At 38.1% G+C, this 20928-nt stretch overlaps 1 protein-coding gene across 5 annotated transcripts in view; it reads right to left on the reverse strand.

The window, feature by feature from the left end:
- Positions 1–20928, reverse strand: part of C2H8orf34 (chromosome 2 C8orf34 homolog) — a 175058-nt gene that overhangs the window by 132888 nt on the left and 21242 nt on the right. For all 5 annotated transcript variants that reach the window (XM_076329589.1, XM_076329588.1, XM_076329592.1 and 2 more), the window contains exons 2-3: positions 8711–8858; positions 7551–7682 (exon numbers count right to left, since the gene is read on the reverse strand). In XM_076329589.1, the coding sequence (XP_076185704.1) occupies positions 7551–7682; positions 8711–8858 (280 nt within the window). The remainder of the gene's footprint in view (positions 1–7550; positions 7683–8710; positions 8859–20928) is intronic.

Here is a 20928-nt window from a genome sequence, read left to right on the forward strand (position 1 = left end):
CAGACTCCTACAGATCATGCAAAAAAAGTGGTATCTTACCATCATTTGGAATTTCAGAGTGCTTTTATGATGGTATGGGGAAATTATGCTTAGACTTCGAGTTCTGGTAGCTATTACAAAATGTGCTAAATAACTGTTGCTACGGAAATTTGCCTTATTGCTGACTGCCCTCTGTATAAATACAGAATCTGCTCCCCTTTGGATCAGCTCCACAAGGGAAAGTTTAAGTTAAGTCAATAGCCGTCTTTTCCAGGTAAAGAAATGGGACAATGGTATGTTTAAGTCCTTCCGTCACAAAGAACGATTTCATCTCCCGTAGACAGAAACCAAGCCATCTTCAAACCGGACATCTATACAGAGTCTGACAACCCAGAGTATATTCTGATCTGTAACACCCACTCAGGAACCTGGGTAAGTATTACAGAAGTTAATACATTAGACTGCAATTACAGACATTCTCAAAGACAGAAGACAAAGGGGACCTACAGAGTTAAGAGTAGGAGGAAAGAGACACAGGAAGCCTCAATAAGAAGGGAAGAGAGGGGCAAGCTGGAGTGTCAGAGTCCTGCTCTGCTTTGTGTTCAAAAAAGACAAGTCATGTATTTCCTTCTGAGGACAATGGAAATAATCAGCTATGGTGGTTCCCAGTGAATAGGTACAGGCCTTAAGGTATTAGGGTATGACTAGCCTCTACTCAGATGGACAGCTTATAATTTTTGTTCATACTTTTAAATGCCAATCATTTAATTTATAATTCCCTGATTTAGGAACCACTATGTTCATTAGAAGTTATCTAAATTTTTGTGTGACCAAAAAATGCCTCCATTCATAGACCCTAGCATAATTAACTTAATTTAAATAGCACAACTTCAGTATTTCTCATCCTTCTTATTTACAGAAAACAAAATGTTCCATCTAGTATTTTTTCTAAACTTTTACTAACTGTAAATATAAATATTTAGTGAACTAGAAAAGAAATTCTATAATGAGGTCTATTTTCGCTCACCTTTGTTTTATATTGAGATCACATGTTCCTTTACTGCCTGCTTTTTCAGCCATCTCATCTTCTCCCTTCAGTGTACCAACGCTATATTCTACAGCATCACTCACTCTAGCCTACTAGCAGTTGGACAGACTTTTCTTTCTATGTTGTTACTGAACTCACCACACCACAGAAATCTCACAGTACCACCAAAATACAAACAGGCAATAATTTAATATAGTAAAACCATGTACAAAGATGACCAAACCTTAGAGCTTCCAGGTTGCAGAAAGTTTCAACAAGCTGGAATACGTTATCATGTCAATTTGAAACAAACCACATTTTTCAAAATACCAAAGGACAGAATTTTTGAGAAACCATACAATTTTGAAAAAAAAAATTTGTCATGGGACAGAAGCTGAATGAAACAAACATAAGTTCTGTTCAACAGCTGTGGAGTTTCCAGGATCAGCAACTGCCGAGTATATGGACCAACCTGCATCAGGAAAATGAGAGTATCAAGACTCTATCCTTGGAAAGCAGGGAAACTTGCTCAAGAGACAATGGTCTGGTCCCTAGTTTCAGAGAAATGTCCCACAAATACAGGAAGCTTGGACTGCATCTCACTAGATGGATGGTGGGAAACCAGTCAAAAACATGGTGGAAATCTGCTCTGCATGCTGGTATACTACAGTCTGTGTTTCAGCGAACCATTTTGTACTTCAATGAAAATGTATCAAAACAGATAGGCTGTCATGGAACACTTCTGAGTTTCAATAGAATTTGTTTCAACAATGAGTTGGGCTCATTCTATTGAACCAAAACTGAGGGGGGAAGTTAAGCAGAATTAGAACTGACTGAAATTTTTATTACTTCTAGAGAAGACATGGTTCTTTTTACTTACCTACTCTTCCAACTAATGAATGGATACTGAAACTAAAATCTACTTCATTACATCATGTGGCATGTGTCTCTCCTTTCAAGGTTAATTTTCTGCTTGCTTACAAATGTTTTTAAAATATAAACTTGTATCTTCCTAACTATAGGATCAACAAGCACTGGTCATTTTCAAATGGATGCCTTTGTGTGAAGCATGAAGAACTGCATAAAGACCATATGACCCTTCCTTGAGATCTTTTGAAATACATGATCTTCTTCTGTATGTATGAAGTCCATCATATAACATTGTCTTGCATATGTCACTACACACTTAGTAAAATGCTTTCATAATATTCTGACCTTCCTCTTTATTATACTCACTCATTCTTCAAAATCATCGTATCAGTAATTTTAAATCCCTCATCACATTACCTGCCTCAACCTCAACTCTGTTATTTGAGAGATTTATAAAACACTTTCTCTTTAAGTTATTTGCCTACAATTCAGAAGATTTATTACAACTATATCATAGCTTGTATAGAAATATTTAGGTTTTCCCTTTATGGAGCTGAGATTTCCCTATCTCATCTTAGAAGACTGCAAAGACATGTTTCCCAGTATTTCTGATTTTCTGGTGAAGCGCCCCCCCAACAAATGCACATCAGATTCTTTGCAGATGTGTTAGGAATTCTGTCACAAATCAGCAGACCTTTATTTTCTACTGGATGATGGTACAAGATCAGTACTGTTTTTGTCTACATATACATGTCTTTTCAAGACCTGATTTGCAGACAGAATTAGACCAGTTGCTCATTAAATCCTACATTTCATTAATACATTGTATGACCATCTTACATCTCAAAGAACAAAAATATGTGTTATTATTGAGCATAAAATTACTCATGTATTTAAATCTCGCAATAGCATTCAAATTAGAGTTCTTTGATAATACAGCCAAACTGGTTTACACAGTACCTGGATATTAAAAGGCTAAGAGAAGGATGGCGTACAGTCCTAGATTGACCAAGGGCAATCAGAAGTACACAACATTGTAATCGTAAATGGGATATGGTGAGAATAGTGAACTGAAGCAGAGTGAAAGGATGATCCATGAACTGATTTAATACAGAGGTGGTGAGAAGAGATCAAGCTACTCTGCCTAAAAGTAGCTAGCTGGGAAGCAAGAAGTCTGTTTCACAAACTATTTAGAAACTTCCAAAATCGTCTAAGTATTTCATTAAATATATTTATATATACACAAACACACACACACTAGGAGCCCTAGCTTCAAGCCTCTTTCTTGCCAGACAACAGCAGCAGCTTCTGCTTAATTATGTTTTTGCACACACCAAACAAGTGGTCAGATCCCTTAGATACCAGGGTTTCTTGTTTGTGTTTGTTTCAGGTGCGACTGAGATCATAACAGGCAGGAGGAGGGACTGGAGGAATCTTTCCAGTAAAAAAGCTGAATGCATAAGGAAGAGATATCTGCGCAGGAATAACATGCACACTGCAGTCAACATCAGCTCTGCTGAAGGAAAAAAATATTTCATAATTAAATAAATCAATTCTCCTGATGTTTCCAAAGATTCCTATGAAATGACAATTCTCAATCAATTCTGAATAAATTTACAAGTTCAGGATCATTTGAACAAGATAGTCGTAAGACAAAAGCTCTACAACAGACCATATTACAGCTGATGGACTACATTAAATTTTGGGTTTGTTTTGGCAGTTTTGGGGGGCTTTTTAGGTTGTTGGGTGTGGGGGGTTTGTTTGTTTGTTTTAAACACAAATCTGAGAGTAAATCTTTAGGTCTCAGCAGGCCCAAAACATTCTGTTTCTCAGATGAGTCCTTACTACCTCTTTGGAAAAAAATGTACAATGACACCCAAAAATGTTTTGAGGTGCAAGCTGAAGGCACAAAACAAATGGAATATGCTGTGCACGTCTGGACAGAGTAATAAATGGCTTCTGAACATGCTTGCTTTTTGCTGATCTGAGTGGTTGAAGGGGCATACAGTACCCACTGATTTTGGCATAAACCCAGCAAAAAAAGGTCAAAAAACCATCAGTATTAATTTGGTGGCTGGCAGAAAATAAGAGAAGCAAGATATGGCAAAAAGGCATATGGCTGAAACCAGCCTCTGTGATCGCAATTAAAAAAAACCATAATTCAAACACACAAGGTATTTTCAAAACGTTTCAGAGACAAATATTTGCAGGGGTAAGTCACAAAAATAATAGGAGGAATCAAGGTTTAAAACAGTGGTATGGACAAAAAAAATAGGAAAGGGCTCAAACAGAAAAGCATGGAATCAGAGGACAATTAGGCTGGAAGGGACCTCTGGAAGTCTTCCAGTCCAACCTACTGCTCAAAACTGGTCCATTGAGGGCAGGTTGTTCAGACTATCCAGTTGAGTTTTGAGTATCTCCCAGAATGGAGATTCCACAGCCTCTCTGGACAACCTGTTCCAGTGTTTGACCACCCTCACAGTATAATTTTTGTTGCCTCTTGTCCTTTCACTACACACCTTCAAGAAGAATCTGGCTATGTCTTTGCTACCACCCTCCAGTGTAATAGTTGATGGTGACAATGAAATCTCCCCTTAGCTTTCATTTCTTAAGGATGAACAAACCAATTTCCTTCAGCTTTTCCTTGTCCACCGCATGCTCTAGCCCTCTCATCATCTTCGTGGACCTCCACTGGACTGGCTCCAGTACACCACTGTCTATCATGATGTACTCCAGATGCCATCTCAATAGTGTGAAATAAACACTGCTGGCTATACTCTTGCTAATGCAGCCTAGTATGCAGCTCACCTTCAGCACTGCAAAAGCACACAGCCACAGCTGGTTCATATTCAAGTTCTTGTCCATCAGCACCCCAGGTCATTTTCTGCAAATCTACCTTCTAGCCATTCAGACCCCAGTTTGTACTATTACTCAGGGTTATACCATCCAAGATGCAGGATTTTGCATTTGCCTGTGTTGAACTTCATGAGGTTCCTCTCAGCCCACTCCTCAATCCTGCTGAGGTCCCTCTGAATAGCAGCCCTGCTACCCAGAATACCAACCACTTCCCACAACTTGGTCTCACCTGCAAACCTGCTAAGAGAACATTCTGCCTCATCATCCAGGACATTAAGAAAGACTTTTAAATGGTATTGGTCTCAGTACCAGTCCCTTACGCATGCCACTAGTGACAGGCTTTCCAACTGGACTTTGCATTGCCAGTCACAACCCCTTGAACCCAACAGTTGAGCCAACTTCCCACACATCTTGTTGTCCACTTATCCAGTCCGTATCTCACCAATTGAGTTATAAGGAAACTATGGGAGACTGTCAAAAGTTTTGCTAAAGTCAAGGTATTAAACATCCACTACTCTTTCTTTGATTACAGGGCCAGTTATTTCATCTAAGGGGGCAATCAGGTTGATCTGACCAGGTATGTATGATCTCATAAATCCACACTTACTGTTCCCAATCACATTTTCCTCCTTCTTGTGGCTGGGAACACCTTCCAGGAAAATTTGCTCAATAACCTTCCCAGAAAGCAAGGTGAGGCTGACCAGATTGTAGTCCCCAAAGTCTCCTTTTCTTGCCCTTCCTCAAAATGACTGTGATGTTTGCCTTTTTCTAGTCATCAGGGCATCATGACCTTTCAGTGATGACCTTGCAATGACATTAGTCTCTCTCTCAGCATGCTCAGAATGAATCCCGTATAGTGCCATGTATTTATGTATGTCCAATTGCCTTAAGCACACCCTAATTCTATCTTCCTCTGTTGTGGGTAAAGCTGCACTCTCACAAACTCTGCTGCTAGACTTAGGGACTTGGGTAGCTTCAGAGCAAGCCTTACCAATTGAAGAGCATTATTAGATGCCCTTCAGTCCACAAGGACAGATCCTTGAGTCCAGTCTTATTATGGATGTATAAATTATTTCCTTGCTTGACATGTGACCTGGTAGTTAGAGTGCCCAGCCTCCTCTTTGTCCCTCTCCTGGGACAACCTAAGGACCAACAAGCATGAAACTTGTAGTAGGCATACAAATGAAGGGAGTGACATGATGTCACACCCCTCCCTGGGATAAAGACTGAGAACGTGAGATCTTTAGGAAATGGCATGGAAGTTACTCGATGCATATCACAGAGTCTGAAGTGCAAGCACTGTGAGGGAGGAGAAGAACACAGTATGATGACAGGAACAGCTCACAACACCCTTGGCCACTGTTTCTAACAGTGTATCTCCATAAATTGCTGTTATCCAGCAAAGACTGTTAGATTAGACTCAGATTATGAGTGGCTATGACCACCTCTCTGAATATCCCTATTTACTCTTGAAAGTGAATTAAAATCCACATGCTACTTTTGGACGGACTTAAAAATTCATGTGCCCGTAGAGAGGTACAGTGCAACCGATGATCAAATTTGAGTCTTTTTGAAGCAGGGAATGTGCTTCATGAAGAAGAAACAGACACACATGCTCCATTTCCAGAAAAAGTAATCCATAAATCTTGCCAGGACAATACAGTCCTGAGAAAAGCTGTGCTATGGGACATAGCTACCTGTACAGCTATTTTTTACTTGTTAGTTATTTATTCCCAATCAATAAGGTTTCATAACCATACAAGACTGTTAATTACCCAAAAGCACAGCATCTCTATTGCATAAATCTATCATGATTTACTTTAACCATTGCTGTGCTATATTTTGACCTACTGAGGCCATTGGGAGATTTTTCTTTGACTCCACTAAAGTCTAGACTTCCTCACCTTGCTTTTAGAGGAAAGACAGCAAGCCTTCTATTGCAGCATACTATATACCTCTGTTCTCATCTGGTCGCCTAATCACACTCTGAGTTATTAAAAAGATTTCGCTATTATAAAAAATTCAAAAAGCTACAATAGTCAACAGAAGAAAATATAATTTTGCAATTTATTTTGGAGAACAAATCTTGTATACACACTTGTGTGTGTATGTGTACCTATACATATATGTATGTATATTGTAGATATATTTATTTGTGTAAAAATTCCATTAAAAATCAAACTTAAAAATTAAATGTCTTCAATAGCCAGTACACAGGAAGCACTATATTTCATTAAGGCTTGCTGCCTCTATTTTTACTACTTGTCATATTGACAATTGTCATTGACAATATTCTCTTCAGTCATTCTGTTTCTATTCTGCCTTTTCTTTCAGTGTACCTTTAGATTCCTTCAGCAACTCTCAGAGAAGTACACCTGTTCTGCTGACACTGTCCCCATATCTTGAACAGTATCTGTTCATAATTCATAGTTTTGCATTGCCCGATCCACTGAAAAATATCTGGTTTTAGGACCAATATCAACAGAACAGATTTTACACATGCAAAATGGCAATGCAAACTAAAACATCAAATCATAATCGGTATCTGAATATAAAATTGTGCATGACACCCAGATATTCTTCTGGTTTTTTATCTATCTACCTAGAATTCTATTCTATCTATAGGTGACAACATAGGGTATTGTTAAATATTCATAATTCGAGTGAAAGTAAAGCAAGAATCAAACTCTTCTAACACATATATCGAGCTATTTCAACTGCTCATAATTTGCTTTCCATTTTAATCCTAATTCAACAGAAAAACATACTATGGGTTTGGAAGTATGCACAAATTAATAATGTAGTGAAGCTTTCTTACATGACTTGGACTCCGGTGACGGTGGAGAAATGTTGGACACGGCAAGGTCGCTCTTTGACTTTTTAGGCTTTTTTGCATTTACCTGCCAAGGTTTATCATAACTTCTAAAATCTCTCCTTGTTCCTTTATTTTCTGTTAAAAGAATTGAATCAGGCAATTTTAACATTTGTAGGGTCATTTTTCAAAGACTTAATAAACAATCCAGAAAAAACAAGACCTATCAGTCCAAACTAGTGTCAGCTCTTTTTGTTCTTCTGTTTCTGATTCATGCTAAATTTCATATATTTCTTCCATTTCCTAAACATCAAAATTCAGAAATTCATTAATATGTTTTTCATTAAAAACATAACATCTTATTTTTTGTTACGAAAAAGTCCTTAACCTACATTTATTCTCTTACATGTTTGACTGCCTATGCTTAAAACTTTACATTTGATATAAATAAAAAACTGATTTGTCAGGCAACTAACATTTTGACTATCAGCAACTACTTGAGATCTATTATAGTCTGAAACAGATCATCAGTCAATTTTTAAATACAAAACCAACATTATAATAGTTGCTTGTACCAGAATATCAAAGCTAAAATTTCTACTTTAGAATCAGAGCAGATATTATTTCAGAAATTTGTTTATGCTTCTGAAGATCTACAATTATAAATTTTTTACACTGGAGCTCATAAAGTACTAATAGCATCTTCTCATTAAGCGTTGGAAAATGGGTTGTTAAAAATGTGTATTATTAAAGAAAATACCTCAATAGAGGCTAATCTCAGGCACAAATACACCACAGGAGGGAAAAGAAAAACAAAGCAAAGAGAAAGGGGAAAGCAAGGAGAAAGGGGAAAGCAAGGAGAAAGGGGAAAGCAAGGACAGCAGGGGAATCAAGGGACCTTTATATGCACCTTCTTTCTCATTGAGACTGGGATTGTTTCCACCCTGTAACTCTGACGCATACTCACATGATATGTACATAGGCTGAGCTGACAGCCAACAATATATATTAAATTCAGTATCTACTGGACAAACAGGACTTATTGTGCATGCTCAAAACCACAGAGTAGTACCTGTTCGGTAGGTACACATGCATCCAGGAAATCATGGATGAAAGTGTGGGAAGATTATACCGGAGACTAGCCCTTTCCAGCATACAGAACATACCTGATGTTTCACTCTCTGCCCAAAGGGCAGCAGAGCCAGACAACGTTCTCTGAAGCTGACTGCGGTTCCCCTGTTTGGACTGAAGATGATCAATTAGAAAAGGGATTGGCTGGTCAGGTGTCTCTGTTATCAGCTTGGTCATCAACTCCTTTAGAAAATTAAAACAAAACAAAAAATTAGTGGGATATTGCACCTAAACTAATCTTGTATTTACCAAAAGTAAAGGAGCATTTATAAAGGAAAAGCCTGTTTTCAACTTTGAAGAAAACAGCTGGAAACACCCATCTCCTCAAACTACTAGTAGCTTCGCCCTATGAAGTTCATGTCTGAAGTGCTCTTAGCCTATACAGTCAGTTATCCACTGGAATTCATGTTAAACAACCCAACTCCCGCTACCTGCTCAAATTTACCCAGAGCAATCTGAATACTGTTCATTTAACCATTCAGAACAAGAGTTCTGAATGCAGAATTTTTCAGAGCAGCAAGTCGCTCTTCTCTGACCCATACATCCAAGTTTCTTCTCATTGGAAATTGGTGTATCAGGAAGGTTGGTGCATTTTTGATCTCACCCAGAAATGGAACAACAATCTGGTTAGAATATGCAGTCATATCTGGGAACTCCAAGGTCTGATCAAACAGGCAGACATTTTTTAAAGCAAGTCCTCCAAAATATTATTGTACAGACATAAGCAAATATTTTATTACACTGTTGCAGACATGGATACAAACCCAATGTCAACAGGAAACCATCTCCTATGCCATGCATTGATACTATCTAGTTGCTGTTATACACCCTGGCCTTGCAGGACTGCAGAAAGAGAAGCACTCTCCATATTGCTGCTGAGGTTCTTCCTGCCTCCCTACACATAAAACACAGCTTAGGAATCCAGAAAGAAGCTGTGGCTCTGTGCTGAGCATGTGCCCTGAGAGGAAATCAATGGCTAATGTGGGAGGTCACCCTGAAATCCATAGTTCCACAGGAAATCTGTGGCTATCACTGCAAAATGAAAAAGCTCCATGGAAGTAAAAAATTACAGGAATGTACAACAAAATCAGGACAAAAAACTGGCTTAAGTTATTAAGAGCATTTATTCTCTCTTCATTTATCCCCAAGCATAAACCTTACCATAACTTCCACACACTTAAGTCTATCTTCACTTCATCTTTTCCACACATGTTCAGTTAATGAATAATTTTTTAAATACCAGTAGTTACTTGATACTATGATCAGTTAGTTGTATTGGAAGAAGATACTTAAGAGGGAGTATACTAAATAACAGTAAACATGAGTAACAGCATGCAGGATTTTTAAGAGGCAGCAAGTTATCTTTGTCCACTCCAAGACTTTCCATTCTTTTTATTCACGTAGTGGTATAAACAATGAGGTACAAGTGAAAATGAGACAGAAACAAGCTTTCCATTTCAGAAAGAGAAATTTAATTTCAGAAAACAAAAAGGAGAAAACATGCCCAATCTCATGTCTTATGAAGACATGATCATCTGTGACATGATTTTTGATAATTATCTAAAGGGAACCAAAAAAAAAAAAAAGTGTCTTTGGTTTTGAAATGGAACTCCACAGGTAAAAATTAAGCTACTTAACTAATCTTAGAAATAGTAAAGCTATGGAGTGTAACTTCATCTAGACTGTCTCTCACCGATGTAGGAGAAACCCTCTGATATACATCATACAAGAAAAATCCAGAAATTGGAGTAATTCATATTTTGGTTGCTTGGCAACACTCTAACAGCAAACCTTTCTTTTTTTCCCTGCCAAAATGCAGAATTAGTGACAAGTGGAAAGATGTAATCTTGTGCTTGTAATGGACCACAATAGCAGTAGGAATTCCACCGCAGAGGATTCTATTACCAAAGGAAAAGTGTCAATCTGTAATAGCTGACTTGCAATTTAAATCATTTCTCTGAATCATGGTTTGAAAATGATTTTTCGTCTTAGATTAATAAAAACAAGATGATGAGAACTGAGATACATGCACTGATACTATTAATTTTTTTAAGACATGCATGGGTGACAATCTATTAATAATAAATTACAAAATTAATGTAGCATTAAAAAAGATAATACAGAGATGAAAAATTTTAAAATGCCTACGTGTCAATGTAAGACATGCTACTTGATTGTTGCCATCACTGACTTGCTTGTCACAGGAAGAAATGGTCTTTAATTAACAGAAACAGACCTAATAAAATAAAACTGATTATAGGATTCTTTACCTTATTCTGAGACATAGTGATAAAACTGAAGAACATAATTGCACAAAGTACAAAAAAAAAAAAGTGCTATTCTGAGGTGATGTGAAATTAGCTCCTATTCAAAAGGACCACTTTTTTATCTACTGTTAACATATTCATAATAAGGCCTGACTGATATAGAGATCTGTGCTGTCCCAGAGCATAATCAGTTCTATTCTGCGACAGTAATTAGAAAAGTTAAAAGAACTATAGATAGAAGCTACTTTTATCTATCTGGAATAACAAATGAGTTGTACCAATCCTGTACACCTAAAGCAAAAAAGAAATAACATTGCTGGAATCCTCATAAACTGAAAATAGTATGCAGTTCCAAAAAACACTACTTATTTGTGTAATAAGCCTCAAACTGATTTGCCTCAACCACTTGCAGAGATGTCATTAAAAGTAAATACAACTTTAAGTCAATGCAAAGGTGACTCAGATTATGAGCCCTGCCATTTAAGGAAGACATAGCTCTTTACTGTGAGTACTCCGTTGCAAAAGGGGAGTGAAGAAGCTTGTAGGGATTTGCTTCTAAAGCAAGGTGTGAAAGTGGTCTCCAACTTACTACAGCAGGGTTCCCAAACTCTGCAGAATTTGCAAAGAACACCTCCACCCCAACCAGTGATAACAATAGCCATGATAATAGCTTCAGACATATGTTCTGTGTAAATCCACATTCACATGCAGGAGGTGTTATCTCCTTCCATATCCTCCTGCCACACACACTGTCAGAGATCCCAGAAGTAGGATCACAACTCCATGATCCTCACTGCCCTTGCCCTCCTACCAAATTCTGCCACCCAGTCCATCAAGGGACCTAACTCCATCCGTTCAGTCCCCAGCCCGTGCTCTTCAAGCTCATGCTTCCTTTGAGACTCTTGTCATCCCCAGCAAATTGGCAATTACAAGGAAATGTGTTATCTGCCTGTGTTTAGTTGCTTGGCTATGCCATGGTGTAGAGGGGTGAGAGGGGGAAGAGAAACAAAACAAACCAAACAAACAAACAAAAAAAACCTCAACAAAAAAGGCATGTAAGGGACGAGGCCCACGTGTCTGTGCTGTAAGCACAGACAATGCCCCAGGGAAAGCTCCAGAAGCCAGCCATGGGGAGGGGCCTGGTGTCACTCTCCTTGACTGACTAATGTCTCAGCCACTCCTGGAGCTGGGGTGAGAGAAGACTCTAGAAACCTTGGGCTGGAGCCAATAAATAGGGGCGCACGTGAGCCCCCGGCGGCACTCTCTCTCCGCACCGACCCCCCCGTTGGCAGGTCCGACGCTGGATCCAGGACTGGTGATCTCTTTGTCCCTCTCTCTCTACTTTCCTGCTGCTCAGCTCTCTCTCTCTTTCTCTTTTTCCTTCTCCTTCTTGCTCTCCGTTTTTGATGTTGTTAAGTAATACGAGGCCTACCTCAACTCACCACAAAGCCGCTTAGCTTGTGTTATATATTAAGACATAGAGGGTTGATGCTTATAGAAGTGTTTGTGCCATTAAAGTTGGAGTTTGTTTTTTGGACCTTGAGTGCTATTTCACCTTAATCCACACCGAGGGGATTTGCGGATCTTAGTCACTCTCCCCTTCCCGCAGGTGGGGCGTGACAAGGCAAAAAACTTCACACAGGCAATAACTACTTAGTGAGCACTCAAGGTCACTTTTTAAGTAAAAACACGTACTTCACTGAAGGTGAAAAGACATTACAGATTAGGAATGCCTGTTAGGAGCATTCTCATCTTAGCACCATTGCCTAGTAAAAGACAAACTATCTTAAACTTCTGATGAAACTATCCAAAGTTTATTTGATGCTCTCATCTGTTGCTCAGATGACCAGACAGCAGGAATAACATACTACATACTACTCTAAATATACTCACACAATTTTGAAGTTGTTCAAAAAAAGATGACAAAAGTGAAGGTATTAAATAAGAAAAACTAAAGTGTACAACAAGTTACAAAAATAAAATTCTTTTTTGGTTAGCAGCAGTCTGATCTGACTCACAATGTGCTAAGTAGGCAAGGTTTCACAAGAAAAAGAAAAGGAAAAAGACCAACTAGTCTCAATGAAGCCGCCTCTGCATTAACAGCAGAATAAAAATGGCACAAGAACATTGAAACTGAGATTCACTTCTTGATGAAAAATTCAACAGATAAGTTTCAACTATGCATGAAAACAGAAATGCAAGGCATTTATATGTCTCTTAAAATTACTAATTACACTTTTCGCCTTTCTAGCTCTAATTTCTACGTTTCCTACTTGTTCCCAATGTAACCTACTTCAAATAAGAAAAATAAAAAATTTTGTCTACCTTTATAACATATTCTTCTGTGCACAGTATGCCTTATAACAACAAATAAAAAGTCATGGAGGATTGGGTCTCCATGCTGCCAGCTGTTCACTATACATAATCTCTCTCCTCCTATCTTCTTTCCACTGCTATGTCTTCCTTTCACACTATGTCCTTTTGTCTTTTCTATCAGTGGACCTCCCCTCAGTCCCTCCCTTCCAGCTGTGTAACAAGTGAAGAAGCCTGTTCAGATGTCAGTAGCTATTAATTCCCTGTGCACCCACGAGAGACACTGCAGCACAGAAAAGGAGTGAAAGGAAACTTCCATGACTACTACAGACCAGAGCACTAGGGTGAATACATTCATTTCTGTTGCTTCCCCACTGTATTGCCCCAAATTAGGTTCTGCCCTGACCAGAATGAGAAAGAACAGGCAGAAAAGTAATATAAGCTCCAGAAAAACTGGCAGTTAACTTCTCCAAGGATTTTACCTTGCGCTGTGCAAACCAGAAATGAAACCAGTTATTTCTACTTTCTTCTGTAATGGTATCTTCATATGCTTTTACATTCACTAGGTTTTATTAAACTATGTAAGATAGACTGTTTTAAAAGAAACTTGCAAAAGTTGATCTGTGGATATTTCCAAGAGAGAGATTCATGCACATATTGATAAGGCTGCAAAAGAACTTGAAAAAACAGGTCTAAACTAGCGTCTTAATATATTAATTCTTTATAAAGAGAATAATCTTTCACTATTGTGCTATTAGTTATTCAATGCAGGCTCAAATTTTAATTTCCTTGTGACTGTCCATGCATTTAATACAAATGAAACAGTCTTCACAGTCTATTAATCATAGGCCCAATTACAAGAAAGATCTAATTAGCTATGTCTAAATGTACCTATCTGGTTATTAAGTTAATTAAGAGACATTCTGTCTTGCCCTGTAATTGATAACAGTAACTACACAACAACCACAGGTTTTGTTTTTAACTATATAGACTTCTACAGACTATGGCAGAGCATGCACAGATTTTGGCTGTATCATGCTCTCATTTCATGGTTTAAATTAGATGTTTAAAGTAGGTAGAGTGAATTGCCCTCAGAAAATGTCTGTGTCTTTCTCCTGACCAAACAAAGAGACTAGGTGGCTTAGCTTAAACTACAAGGTTTTGATGGCATTCAGTTCCAAATTAAGACAATTAAATACAGCAGTCTTCACACCGATGTCAGTGGCGATCTTGTCAATGAAGTCAAGGAGCCCAGAGAGCTCCCAGTTGACTAGCCAGTGTATGTCCACTTCAGATAAGAAGAATGGCTCTCCAGGCTCCACTGACTGTACTGGCTATATATCCATTGACTACAATGGATAGCTTAGACACTTAGAAGACAGGCAGACATCTAAATTTACGTTTGCTAATCACTTCATACAGGCTGTAAGTGAACAACGAAGGTATAAAATTGAGTGAAAACCTGTGGAACGAAAGTAAGTTTAATAAACTTTTTAGTGATTGAGAGATTTTTTTCTTTAGAATCCCTTTCTGATTTCTACAGTAATAAAGCAAGGAAATAAAGAATTTTAAAAAAAGTATATTTCAACATTATTCTTACTGGCTAAAATAGAAGTTTGCAATTTTTAAATGAGAGCAGAAAGGTAAACATCACTGCTTCTACCACAAAAGATTATTTTCCATGGAAATGAAGGAAAAATACCAGCATCCTTCTTTCAGAAAATGGCTAGGCTTTAAATCTTCTCGAGCAATTCAGAATTAAAAGAAGAAAATCACATTATAGACTATAATCAAAATGGACTTCAACATATTTTACGCGTTCATGAAATTATCACCACGTCTCCTTATGAAATAAATTATTCGCCACAAAGCAAATCTCCACACAGACACAATTCACATGCCTGCACCATACTAGTTGTTTCAAACTAACCAAGGTAGAAAAACAGTTGAGAGCAAACCTCTATAGGATTAGTAGTCCTATTCAGCTTGTTTGTGAAAATATTCAGACTTTTACCTGGAATTGACTAAAAATTTTTCAACCAACTCTTTCTTCATTCAAAACCTCAACACTACTCATTCCCGCCACTTCAGCTAGCTGTGCAGCTAAATTTCTTATCACAAAACTGCAGTACACATCATGGCACGCAGTACACATCATGGCACACACCCCACAAGAAATTACTTTGGACATACAACTAAAGAGAAAGTACAAAGCTGATATGGTGGCCCTGATATTATGGTGCAAACAAAATTCCCTGAAAAGTGGCGCTGGTAGGGAAATCTACAATATGGGACTAGTGGCACGGGTAACATTTTCAGACTCAGACTACTACTATTCAAAGTCTCAAACTGCTTTTTTCACATCTCAAATCAGGTTGATAACTCTCTGATATACAAAATTGGTACACTTTAGGATCATACAATGAGAATAATAATAATGAATCTGAAAACAAATATACTGAATAGCTAACAGTCCTGCTTAAATGTTCATCTATTAAATATCTGTACCAATTCAATAACAGAAGACCAATTTTTGGGGCTACCATTACTAACCATATGTTTAGCGAGAGTCTGGAGAGCAGAATGGAAACAACACATTCTTTCCACTACAAACCCTTTGCAAATCATATAATCAGTTCCCTGAGTGGGATGAACTAGCCCTATCTGATATAAATCCAACTCATGTACGTAACAGTTGATAAAATGTGCATCATTGATCTTACTTAGTGATCCAGAAACAAAAACCTTTTGCATCGATGAGGTCTGGTGGACAATTCTGAAGTTCCACTGAGTAAGCTCATGACAGTTTATCAAACTCCACCATGCACATCGTAACGTGCAATATCTACCTGAACCTCTTGCTGTATTTTTTCACTTATGTATCCTTTGAGGGTTTTTTCCCCTATCTTATTCTTGATATTTCAAATATCATTGTCTCAAATGTATTATACCACTTCTGAGTTCACAAAACAGCTTCAAACACCTTTGCTTTTTGGCTTTATTATTGAAAGATTTCCTTTCTCCCATTCAATCATTTCAGAAAAGAATGCTGCCAAAAGGGAGGTCACTGGTACTAGGTTACTCTAAAATATTAACTACTACTCAGTAAAAGAACAAAAGGTTAAAGACATGCTCTCAGATATGCCAAGCATGTCAACAGTTACCACGTTTTCTCCCACGGTTTTCAAATCACAAAGATTCTCTATGATAGCTTACATTTCTTTCAGCAGTCCTGTAACTCTGCATAACAATCTCACGCTTGTGGAATTATGCCTACCATATCATTATCTGAACGCAGCAAGGATTTATCAAACGAGGGTAGTTCGTGTTACAGCAGAAACACTGTAAGGTTTCCCTAAAGCGTAATTCAGAAATCTTCCTCAGTTTCCACCCACTCTATCTATCAACCAGTGGAAATTCTACCCTGAAGGCAAGGCACTTCACAGTTCAACAAAGAGAAAATGAAAACTACTGGTTTTCTGAAAGGTCTGTAGGATTTTCATCGAAAGGAATACTCATAGATAAAGGCTAGGAAAGACTATTACAACCTGGACTGATTTCCTTAAATTACAGCCATAAAACAACACTGACTGCACATCATTGCCTTTTCTAAAACCTAAATCAACAGGCTACAGCTGATCTTTCTCTGATCAGCTGAAGTAATCTTATTCCAATTTCAAGGTCTAAGGTGAAGCCACTTGTTCATCTTTGTTCAATGATTCATTACTGTAACTGTTAAAAAAATCGCATCACATTTCCACTTTAAACCTCACTGACTTAGCTTCTACCTACCTGGAACAAACTTTTTTTCTGAGGGAGGGTGATACTAGAAGCTAAAGCAGTAGGTATTTTTGTGGCTACCTCTGGTGTGTTGACCCCAGCCAGCAGCTAAGCACCCACCAGCCACTCACTCACTCCCACACCCAGCAGGATGGGGGAGAGAATGGGAAGAGCAAAACCAAGAAAAACTCATAGGTCAAGATAAAGACAGTTTAATAAGCAAAGGGAAGAGGAAAAAAAAACAAAACAAAAAAAAACCCAAGTGATGCCAAAGCAATCACTCACCACCTCCCACTGCCCAGCCAGTCCCCAAGCAACGGCTACTTCAGAAAATTTATCCCTCAGCTTTTATTGCTGAGCATGATATTATACCGTAACGAATATCTCTTTGCTCAGTTGGGGTCAGCTGTCCCAACTGTGTCCCCTCCCAGCCTCTTGCCCACCCCCAGCCTGCTCGCTGGTGGGCAGAGTGAGGAACAGAGAGGGCCTTGACCCTGTGCAAGCGCTGCTCAGCAATAGCTAAAGCATTGGTTTGTTATCAACACTATTTCGGTCACCAATCTGAAACACAGCACCATAGGGGCTGCTATGAAGAAAATCAACTCCACCCCAGCCAGATCCTGTACAGTACCACTATAGTAATGGTTATTAAGTGTCTATGATTGGTGATCAGAAAAAGAAGGCTGTACGTGAAAAAAACAATTGGTATTGGTATAAAAGCTTAGGTATTTTTTACGCATGAGAAGTAAATAATTATAAAGCCAGGTGCATGCTTAAAATGCCTTGATGATCACTGCTCTGCATCTGAAGAATTGCAAGCATTTCCTTCCTTCCAGGAGCCTACCCCAAAAAAAATTAGGTCTTTTTTAGAATCTAATTATGCAGATATGTTTTGAAGATTGATGGAAATCCTTTCAATTGCATCCTGTGAAAAACTTGGATAATACACGTTTTCAAAATGTGTGCAGCAACCAACCACACCTCTCAGGTGCTTTTTTTGCCTTCCCTCCCCCCTCCCTGGATCACTTATCCCAGTAAAGTTAAAAAATGTAAATACATATTTCTGAATTAGATCACACATTAGATATACTACTGATATATTACCAGAAGAAAAACTTATCAGAAATACATGTTGCATATTCATCACTTCTCATGCTTTTTTCTAGTTCCTATTCTCACAGTTTAGGGGAATTAAACTGTTTGATTTGTCAGTGCTTGAAGAAAATTACTATGCAAGACATGATTTTATACTTTTTTTTTTCAATTACAGTCACATTATAATATCTAAAAGTATAACACCAGAAGTATGACATTGATAAATTTGTTCTAGGAATTAAGAGTCCCAATTTTTCACTACTTAAAATCCCAGAATTCAAGACAGTTACTCTTAATTTTTCTGGCAGAAGACAGAAGGACCTAAGTCTGGAGTTGGGCAACAAGTGATGATTTAGTGTAAAGCTGGTGAAAGTCCTAGTCCTACCTAAACTCACAAGCAAGGTGCACACCCGTCCCATCCACTGCCTGAAACCATGTTACAACCAGCAAAGAACAGTCCTAGCTATAGTGCAGAAGCAACATCCCCTAATCCTCCTGCTTGCTTCACTGCACTGGTAGCTGCAAGGTGAGCGCTGGGGTTTCTTCCATCAACAGTGGCACGGCCTCAAACAAAGCACTGTCAGATCCATTTTTACAGCAAACTCTTCAGAGTCACAAGTTTCATAGCCTGGTGCTGTGCTCCTCTCTCCCCCGTTTCACATGGCTCACTACCACTGTTCTGTATATTGTACACATAAAGCATATACAAGTGAATAATAAGATTATGTTTTCGTGGATAACCACAAAGTACCTAGTGGCAGCATGAATCTAATATGCTTACACTAGAGAGTCACTGCCTTCGATTGCTCCCATGAACTTCTAGTTTAGGTCAGCTGCCAAAGTGCTGCTGAAAGCACAAGGAATTGGAAGAGAAAAAGTCAACTTCCAAAAAGCTTAGGGCTCAGCCACACCCCAACTAAATTCATAGCCTAAGTAAAGACTATTTTCTAACACCAAGAGTTTCAGGGCCGCTGAATTTCACCATATTGAATTTTACTAATACTGAAAGTATCAGGCTAACTCAGAAAATGGTCAGTGAAACATTTCAAAGCAATCTGAATTAGATAAATTATTGTATTTAAGCCCTATTTTTAAGTTAAATTCCTTATAGGAATAGGATTTCTGCTTTCATGCAGAAAAAATACATACATATGGGGGCAAAACGTGTATAGCTAGAAATACTGAATATATTCCGTATTTTTTATTATTCTTATGGGTATCAATGCAAAAAAGAGCAAAAAAGATTTTCCAGTATTTTGCATATATTCAAGAGAATACATTCATTATCATTGCAATGACTGGACCACTGAGGTAAATGGTAATTCATATACTCATTAGTGTATTCATAATACACAATCCAAACTCTACCTAAAACATAAAAGCATTAATTCCTTCTCTTTTTAAAAGACGTTTATTTGCTGTAAAATTACATTAACATAAATCTGATATTTCAGGCTGTGATGTATCTTAGAAGTCAGAAATGCATGTAGTCCATGAATTTTTGCAGTAAGTCAGTCAAGTTTATATCATTTACATGTAACAAAATGGCTCTTCATATACGTGAAACATTGACATTCAAAATGAACAATCTAAATTTTCTCCACTTCATATTTCATCCTTTCAAAAGCCTGTCAAAACTTTGCTAGCTGTATAACAAAAACTGGTGGTGAGTAGTCATATTAAAAGGCCTGATATTTTTCTCAGACAACTTCCCTTGTGGATAGCAGTACTGGAGTGAAGAAAAAATGACAATATGGCATTTACATGTCAACAGTTAACGTTAAAAAAACTTGTTTAAAATCAGTTTTCCTACAAACCTTTTTTTTTTTTTTACATTTCTATTTTAAAAGCTGCTAACTGTATGCCAAACCATGGCACCCATGGCAGAACACCAGCAGGAGCAGAGCTCTTCCAAACAGCGACTTCCTGAAGAAGTTACTGCAAGCCGTTTAACAGCGCGTACCACTAGAGACATTTCCCACTGGGAACTGTTTGGCAGTCACCCACACAGCAGGAGAGCACACTCAGGACTCTTGGGTGAGCTGTGGACACACGTTTCCAAATCCTTGATCCTTCACTCACCTCAGTTACACAGCTTTGCCTACTCACTGGTTTCAGCATAGCAGGTACACTATCAGCCACCAATGCTCATTTATCCGCAGGATAATTTACCAGCAGGCGTGAGGAAGACTTCTGAGGCTGATCTCACACACGAATGAAGGAGACAACAAAACAACAGAAAACCAAATCAGCAATAATATACCTAGCATAAAGATATTAACATAAATACAAGTATTTGGAAGTGCAAGTAAAAAACCTGAACCCCAGGGTCACAGACCTAAGGCTTTAAATCACTGAATCTTGCCAGACATCTCCCCTAGGTGTGTATATATATATATATGTGTGTGTGTGTGTGTGTATGCACAGAGATTTCCAGTATTTAAGTAATCTGTCCACAGTACAAACTTCAGCAGACCACTTCAGACCTTCTGGGCCATTTTGAGGCTGTCACCCAGCTCAGGCTTTGGACTGAAGTTCAAATCCTATCACTTGCATAGTGCTCCTTAGGTGGTGGCTTTACTATACGAACAGTTTTGAAATTACCCTTTGGACTAAGATACTAGAATCATACTGGCCATAAATTTAGAATTAGAAACAATGTTTTTTTCCACTTACATATCCACTTTCTTTAATGAAGTCCCTTATAATAAATTTACTTCTGAAGTATGAGCACAATCTAACGGATGGTTTTATGGTGGTTTTTTTTTTAAATAAATCTAATGGATTGATTTTTAAGT

This window comes from Aptenodytes patagonicus, chromosome 2 (genome assembly GCF_965638725.1).
Source record: "Aptenodytes patagonicus chromosome 2, bAptPat1.pri.cur, whole genome shotgun sequence".
Classification (NCBI taxonomy): Eukaryota; Metazoa; Chordata; class Aves; order Sphenisciformes; family Spheniscidae; genus Aptenodytes; species Aptenodytes patagonicus.